The sequence below is a fragment of the Camarhynchus parvulus genome, chromosome 4 (genome assembly GCF_901933205.1).
Source record: "Camarhynchus parvulus chromosome 4, STF_HiC, whole genome shotgun sequence".
NCBI lineage: Eukaryota > Metazoa > Chordata > Aves > Passeriformes > Thraupidae > Camarhynchus > Camarhynchus parvulus.
Window position 1 is genome coordinate 13,593,836 of NC_044574.1, and position 7,694 is coordinate 13,601,529.

Genomic DNA, 7,694 nt, shown 5'->3' on the forward strand with positions numbered 1-7,694 from the left:
TTTTTCTTTTCCCTCTGTATTTAGTAACTGTAGCACTTAATCTTCCCTCATGTCACTGCAGATCCCGCAAGGTGCAGTGATTCTTGTCCTTCCCGATCTGCCTGGAGAAGCAGCTGGAAGGCCCCTGGAGAGTGTCAGTTCAGCCCTTTCAGTGCCAAAACCCAGGCTGCTGAGTCAAGAATGGGCTTGATCTCTGACAACCGTTTTGAAAAGAAATTAAGTTTTAGAGGAACTAAAACAATTGGATTTCCAATAAAAATTACTAAGACACGTTCTCTGAAGAAACTCAAGCATGACATTAGCACACGGTGAGTCCAAGAGCATTAACACCTATAATGCCCACGGTCATAGTCTGTTTCTAGTTGTGCTGGAGCCCTACCGAGAAGAGTGATTCATCCCATAGAGCTGGAAAGAGAGAATCAGATTTTCTCTTGCCGGGCTTTCTGCCTGTAATACATCTCAGCCATCCAGCAGAAGCCACTGAACAAGTACGGAGGCACACTCTATTTCCCATCCCTGTGGAAGACACCCAGCCCGTCCCGCTTCCCACATCGCACCTTTCAGCCCCGTTCGCTCCCAGCGAGAGGCCGGCCGAGCTGTGTCCGTGCCCGTCCTAGCAGCCCCTCTTGCCCCGGGGATGCTGGGGGTCATTTCCCCGCTCCCCGCGGTGGGACCGCGCTCTTCTCTTGCGGTGCGCAAAGAGCCGGTGACGGCACAGAGTAATTGCGAGGGTGACTCGGTCTCGGAGGGAGGGAAGGAGCGGGGAGGGCGGCTGGCCCTGCTGCACTTTTCCGTCCCGTCCCGTCCCGTTCCCGGCCAGCCGCGGTGCCCGGACGGGGCGCCCCTGGCGGCGGAGCATGCTCACAGGGCGGCGGGGGCGGGCGGGCCGGCCCGGGCAGCGGGGATCGGGCGGGCAGCGCAGGCGGGAGCGCCGCTGCACTGCGCTGGGAGCCCGGCGGGCACGGGGCGAGCGGAGCCGCCAGCCCGGGCGGGAGCCACCGGGAATCGCAGGGGCGCGGAGCGAACCCAGAAGGAGCGGGCGCGAAGCCGCGTGTGCCACGGGCAGGGTACGCGGTGAGCTGCGGAGCCTGGCAAGAGAGGAGCGCGCTGAGCTACGGAGCGGGGAGCGCAAGCGAAAGGACGCGAGGCGGGTACCCAAAGCGGGTCCGCGGGACAGAGACCCGAGCAGGGGGACGCGCTGAACCGCGGAGCTGGAACCCCTGGAAGGAGCCGCGGGGCGGAGACCTCGAGCAGGGAGATCCGCGCTGAGCCGCGGGGCGGGGATCCCGAGCAGAGGTACTTGCGCTGAGCCGCGGGGCGGGGATCCCGAGCGGAGGTACTTGCGCTGAGCCGCGGGGCGGGGACCCCAGGCGGGGTCCCCGGAGCGCGGGAGAGGGACCCCGGCGGGGCTGGCGCCGCGGTAGTGGCAAGGCGCGGAGCCCGGAGCGCGCTGAGCGGCCGAGCGGGGCCATCCGGCGGGGGCGGCGGTGGGGCGGGGGGCAGCGGCCCCATGGGGCCGGGCGGCGGGGCGGCGCTGGCTGCTCGGCGCATCCCGGCCGGAGCCGCCCCGCCGCCGGCGGGAGCCGCCAGTGATGCTGCGGGGTGGCCGGAGCCCACTGCCCCCGGCGACGGGGCCCCCCAGCGAGGCGCGGGGCACGGCGGGTGCCCCCGGGGCAGCGCAGGTGGCGGCGGGCAGCCTGCTGGCGCTGCTCATCCTCTGGACTCTCTTCGGGAACGTGCTCGTGTGCGCGGCCATCGTCCGCTACCGGCACCTGCGGAGCAAGGTTACCAACATCTTCATCGTGTCCCTGGCTGTCTCGGACCTACTGGTGGCCCTGCTGGTCATGCCCTGGAAGGCGGTGGCAGAGGTAGCCGGGTACTGGCCCTTTGGGGCTTTCTGCAACGTCTGGGTGGCCTTTGATATCATGTGCTCCACAGCTTCCATCCTGAACCTGTGTGTGATCAGTGTGGACAGGTACTGGGCTATCTCCAGCCCTTTCCGCTATGAGAGGAAGATGACCCAGCGCTTGGCTCTGGTGATGATCAGCGTGGCATGGGCGCTCTCTGTGCTCATCTCCTTCATCCCTGTCCAGCTCAACTGGCACAAAGGTGGGGATGTTGTTGCTGCTGCTGATATTGGAGATGGATTTGGCACTGCCTGGGCAGCAGCAGGTGCTGTCACCACCTGGGCAGAAGATATGAGTACCACATGGGTGGCATTAGCGGCAGTGAGACCCTCTGATGGGACCTCTGGCAGTAATGATACCCTCACTGGACCATCGGAGAGCTGTGACTCCAGCCTCAACAGGACTTATGCTATTTCCTCCTCCTTGATCAGTTTTTATATCCCGGTGGCTATCATGATAGTTACCTACACCCGAATCTACCGCATTGCCCAGGTGCAGATTCGTCGTATTTCTTCCTTGGAGAGGGCAGCCGAGCATGCACAGAGCTGCCGGAGCAGCCACATTGACTGCCACCATCACACAAGCCTCAAGTCCTCCATCAGGAAAGAAACCAAGGTGTTAAAGACACTCTCTGTCATCATGGGTGTCTTTGTGTGTTGCTGGTTGCCATTCTTCATCCTGAACTGCATGGTTCCCTTCTGCGAGAGCCCACCCAGTGACCCCCATGCCGGCCTGCCCTGCGTCAGTGAGACCACCTTTAATATCTTTGTCTGGTTTGGTTGGGCTAACTCTTCTCTTAACCCCATCATCTATGCCTTCAATGCTGACTTTAGAAAGGTTTTCTCCAACCTCCTGGGATGTGGTCAGTTTTGCTCTGGTACTGCAGTGGAGACTGTTAATATAAGCAATGAGCTTATCTCTTACAACCAGGACACCCTTTACCATAAGGAGATAGTGACTGCTTATGTTAACATGATCCCAAATGTGGTTGAATGTGAGGAAAATCGCGGGGACCCTTTTGATAGGATGTCCCAGATCTCCCCTGACCATGAGGTTGCCACTGACTCTGCCTGTGAGCTGGACTGTGAGGGGGAGATTTCGCTAGGCAAGATAACACCTTTCACTCCAAATGGTTTACATTAAATTGTGTCCTGGTCTGGTCAGTTCTTCTTGCAACATAAAAGAAAATATTAGCACTGAGTGGAAACACCTGCTTGATGATGTGCTGTAGCTTGGTCAGTCAGTTTATGCTAAATTCACTTCTGAGGGTAGTACTTTGCAGGGTGTAGACACTGTCATACAGGGGCCTGGCAGCACAAACTTAAATCAGCACTTCCCCAGGCTGAGGGCAGACCAGGCAGTCCTGGTGATTAGCTGTGGTGAGGTATTGTGGTATAATTGCAGTCAGTTCATGTTTATAATGTGTTTGCAAATGAAAGGTGCCATTGTCACTGCTAAGTATTATGACTTCTAAAATCAGGGACAGATGTGGCTGGCATAGACATTAAATAAAAAAAATTCTGGGCTGTTTGTTTGTTCAGATTTTATGTTTCTTTTTCTCCATTTTTTTGTTTGTTTAGTTTTGACTTTTTTTTTTAAGATAGAGATAGTGAGGTGGTGATTTGGATGATTATTTAAATGCGTGTTTCTGCCAAAACAGTTTATGTGAAATCCTTGTTCTCCTAGGCGGCGTTGTTGCCTATGATATCCTCTGTTCCTGGATGAATAAATAAAAGTTATATTGATCAAGGGTTTATTATCTTTCATTTGTCACCCTGAAAGGTTTACAACAAGTATTCCAACCAATGTTTCTATATGAATAGTTAGAATGACTAACAGCTTAACCCTGTTATTTTGAAAGCAAATAGTCTGTATAGAAAATACAGTTTTTGGGTAAAATCAAGGCTCATAGGAATTCCTGACATAGATGAACTTGTTTATATGGCTCTTCTCTTACAGCTAGATTTATACCTGTTTTTTGTTAATATTATGATGCTATCCCTTTCTGTAGCCAAGAATATCAAGTATACATATGGATAAGCTATTAAAACTTTCCATTTACTTCTGTACTTGAACTTAGTTAAAATGTTATTGATATCAAGAGTTTGATGATAGAATTAGGAGCTGGGTGTGTCTAAAAACAATAATTATGGTTGAAAATTATATTAATAATCATAATTTCCCAGTGCAGACACTACAGAACTCATTCACACAGAGAGAAGAAAACAATTTTGATAACGTATTTTTTTAGTTACTTATTAACTGGAATTTTAAGGTGCTGTAAGTACAACTATACTAAACATTTGAAAGCAATCTTTAAAACTGAAAAGAGTATTTTTGACTCTGTTTCTGTTGAATCATTTGCATCAAATGGAATATTAGAAACAGCTGTAAGCTTTCAGCTCAGAAATCAAAACTGATGCTATTTCCAAAACAAGTGATCAAAGATAGTAAAAGCAATACCAATATTTGTTTCAAGTTTTGGCACACAAGGTGAACAGCACTTGGATTAATTTACCCTTTAAAAATACCTGTACCATGAGCTGAGTAGATTTGAGTGGTAAATGTAAATTCTGCAGCCGTCCCTCCTAATGGCCCTGACCTGGGGCCTCCCCATCCTGCCTGACTGGGGGCTGAAGGCCCCTGTGAGATGTATGGAAGAAAAGTGGGATCTGCATGGTTCAGGGGAAATCATTTAACCAGAACCTTGAAATTTGTGACTGTAATGGGCTTAGTATTGAGCCTGCTTGGAAGTTAAACCCTTCATGCTGGTTTGGGGGTTATCTTCCACCCCCTGGGGATATGGGGTGGGAGAAACACAGGAGGCAAGTGATTGAAATCCCTTTGTGGTGGCTCAGCTGCAATCTGGTCTGCAAGCAATGTTTTATGTATTTAGTCTTTGATATTAATTAGTTGTGTAATCTTGGATTACCTTTTCAATTGCTTGTCACTGAAGATTGACATCTACCTGAGCTTTTTTTTTTTTTTTTTTGCTGTTGATATGAAATCTCAGTGTGATATCCCTTTACAGCTGTCCTTAGGGAAGGATCTCGTGACTGTGGCTTAGGGAAGCTTGAAAAACAAATCTCATGCCCATAACCAGGTTCAACCTACTAATGGCTTGACATTGAGGGTGAATGCATTCCTATGCTAAAGCAACCGTATGTTGTTAACCATAGTTCTAGCCCTGCTGGTTAGATAAACTTGCCCAGAATAAAAGAATTTTCTCAAATGAAAATGATGGAAACTGCTTCTGGTGGTGGAGAAATTAATTATCCCAACCTGAGTTTAGATTTTTTTTGCATTTTCCAGTTACTACTCCAATGTTGAGGCTAGTAGAGCATTTTAAGCTGGATTTGTTCAAGACACCAGTGATATCAGATGCAAGAGGTGCAGGCACCTGGAGCTGATTCCAGCTCCTGGGGCAATGCCTGTGTTTTATCCTGTTTTTCTGCATTAAGTCAGAAGCAGCCTGGGGAGATGGGGATGGCAAATCTTGATCTCTCCACGAGCACCTGCGTGCCAGCAGGCTGTGCAGCCTGGGGCTGCCTGGTTCCCCTGCTCCAGCAGCAGTACAGAACAGCAGAACAGAGATGTCCCCCCACCTGCCCCTGTGTCCTTTCTGCTTCGCAGGGATGCCTGTGCAGGGCTGTGACAGCTCCCCTGGATCCAGCTCACTGCAGGTGTGGCTCAGGGGCACACGTGTACAAAATGTTCCTGCATCACCCTGAGCAGAGCTCTCCTCGTGGAGGCTTTACCTGCCCGGGTGTCTGGAATCAGTGAGTGGGCTGGCTCTGGGATGCAAGAAGACATCTCCATCAGTGGGTTTATGTAACAGCTTTGTGCAGAATATTAGAAACAGTCCTTAGCTTAGATCTGAAGGAAGGTGTTTTTTAGCCAGCCCCTAGATTTTGTGAGCATGGTCAGGGCAGTACAGAAAAGGCCAAATTGCCACTTTCCATTAGTAATTTTATCAGTTCATGACTTCATTTGGTAAATGATTTCTGGTGGTGGTTCTATGATAAAGTCTCTTGTCTTGAAACGTATCTGTCAGGGGGTTTCATCTTTCAAAGCCTAAGAGCATCAGAAATGGAACATTTCTGCTTCAAAAGACACACAGAAGGTACTTTTTTTGCTGGAAGCAGGGCTTGACCTTATGGATCTTAAAGAAAATATTTTCTTAGCTCATAGAGACAATTTGTTGCATTTTAATATGTCTTAATTACTTACCACTGACAAAGCTAGAGTATTCAGAATTGTAAGATAAACTTTAAAAGAAATGTGTATCTTGCCTTGAACTATAAAAAGGGGCAGCCCCTTTTAATGAAAACATCCCCAAAAGGATTGTTCCAACTTATTTCCCTCAGATGTAACTGCTGCCCTACTTTTTAATGGTTTTCCTCTTAAGGACTAATGCATCTGCCTATACAAGGAGTGGAGTTCACTGGAAGTGCATGTGAGTTTTTACAATCCTCATATCCTTGTAGTGTCTCTCTGGAACTCCTCTCTGCTGATGGTTCTGTGCCTCTTATCTGCCTTTTTTTTTTTTTTGGTGCCTAAATTATTTGAATTCATGACACAGTTTTACTTTAACTTACTCTAGTCCTGAGTGGTGGCTGATTTCAAGGTCATAGATAATTTTCAGTTTCTGTTTTGTATTACTTTTAGAAATCTTACCTTGCAATTTGTTAAACTTTTAAATTACCTCTTAAGCAGCTGGATCTGTTAGTCCTGGATAGCACCATACCTAAGGAAGGTCAGTGTATTTGTAATTTTTTGTGAGTATCTTTTTATGTAATTACAGACAAGTCATTTTAAGGACTTATGGGAAAGTATCTTAATTTTTAAGAAGCTGGGACACAGAGAACATGAAAGTTCTGTGTTTTATGTAAAATGTGCAAACACCATATAAACTCTTTCACTCTTCAAATCCTCAAAGAGCTTTTAACAGCTCTAGCTTTAACAATGGAAGTTGGGTTGTATAGTGTTTTTGTTGTTTTTTTTTCCCACAAGCTAAAGAAACGTAGGTGTCTTTCTGAGAGGTGAACACAAATAAAACACTTTCCAAAGGAAGGAAAAATACTGCAGTAATTTTTGGTAAGTCTGGTACTTTATTGCTTTGCTTTCATTGTATTTTTTATTTTTGCCAACCACATCTGATGTGTGTCTGCAGGGAGGCTCCAGACCAAGAATTTTGTAATGTGTAACAAAAAAGGCTTTAAAATTAGGAAGCTTTCTTGTAGCAATGACACTGAGCACAATCTTACACCATTTAGGAGTCAATCATGTATAAAGTCAGCATTCAAGACTGACAGGACTGGAGGCAGTGTTCAGAACATGCATCAAACTGGAGGTTTGAGAGGTCACGAGTTCCTGAGCTGTTTCTATGTACCAAAATCACCACTCTTAATAAGGAGGCCATTTTTGTCACTGTCACACAGAAGGCAGGGTACACACCTATGTCTGTGCTAGTGATTATGCAGAGATTTCTCTTTCCTCTGAGGCCATCTTCACTACTGTTTAATTGAATTTATAAGACATTTAAAAATATGCAGTGTCTATTTAATTCAGCAGAAGACCTCAGGGATAGATGTGTGCTTAGGTCACGGAGCAATGAAGTTATTTCTCCTTACTTCTTATGAATATTGCCACTGGCATTCTCTGATAGTGGATCAAAACATCTTAAAGTCAGCACACTGAACAAAACATTTCACCTGCTGCAATGCAGAAATATTTTTTTTTACTCAGATGTATTTGTTTGTTTTCAAACATTGGAAGACTTTTCAA

At 47.6% G+C, this 7,694-nt stretch overlaps 1 protein-coding gene across 1 annotated transcript; it reads left to right on the forward strand.

The window, feature by feature from the left end:
* Nucleotides 1-1,592: 1,592 nt before the first annotated feature.
* DRD5 (dopamine receptor D5) lies at nt 1,593-3,539 on the forward strand. The gene has a single exon (XM_030947778.1). The coding sequence runs from the start codon at nt 1,593-1,595 to the stop codon at nt 3,048-3,050; it is 1,458 nt and encodes a 485-aa protein (XP_030803638.1). The 3' UTR covers nt 3,051-3,539.
* Nucleotides 3,540-7,694: the final 4,155 nt, after the last annotated feature.

Excerpts from the sequence above, each read along its gene's own strand:
- DRD5 (XM_030947778.1), top strand. The coding sequence starts at position 1,593 with ATGCTGCGGGGTGGCCGGAGCCCACTGCCCCCGGCGACGGGGCCCCCC.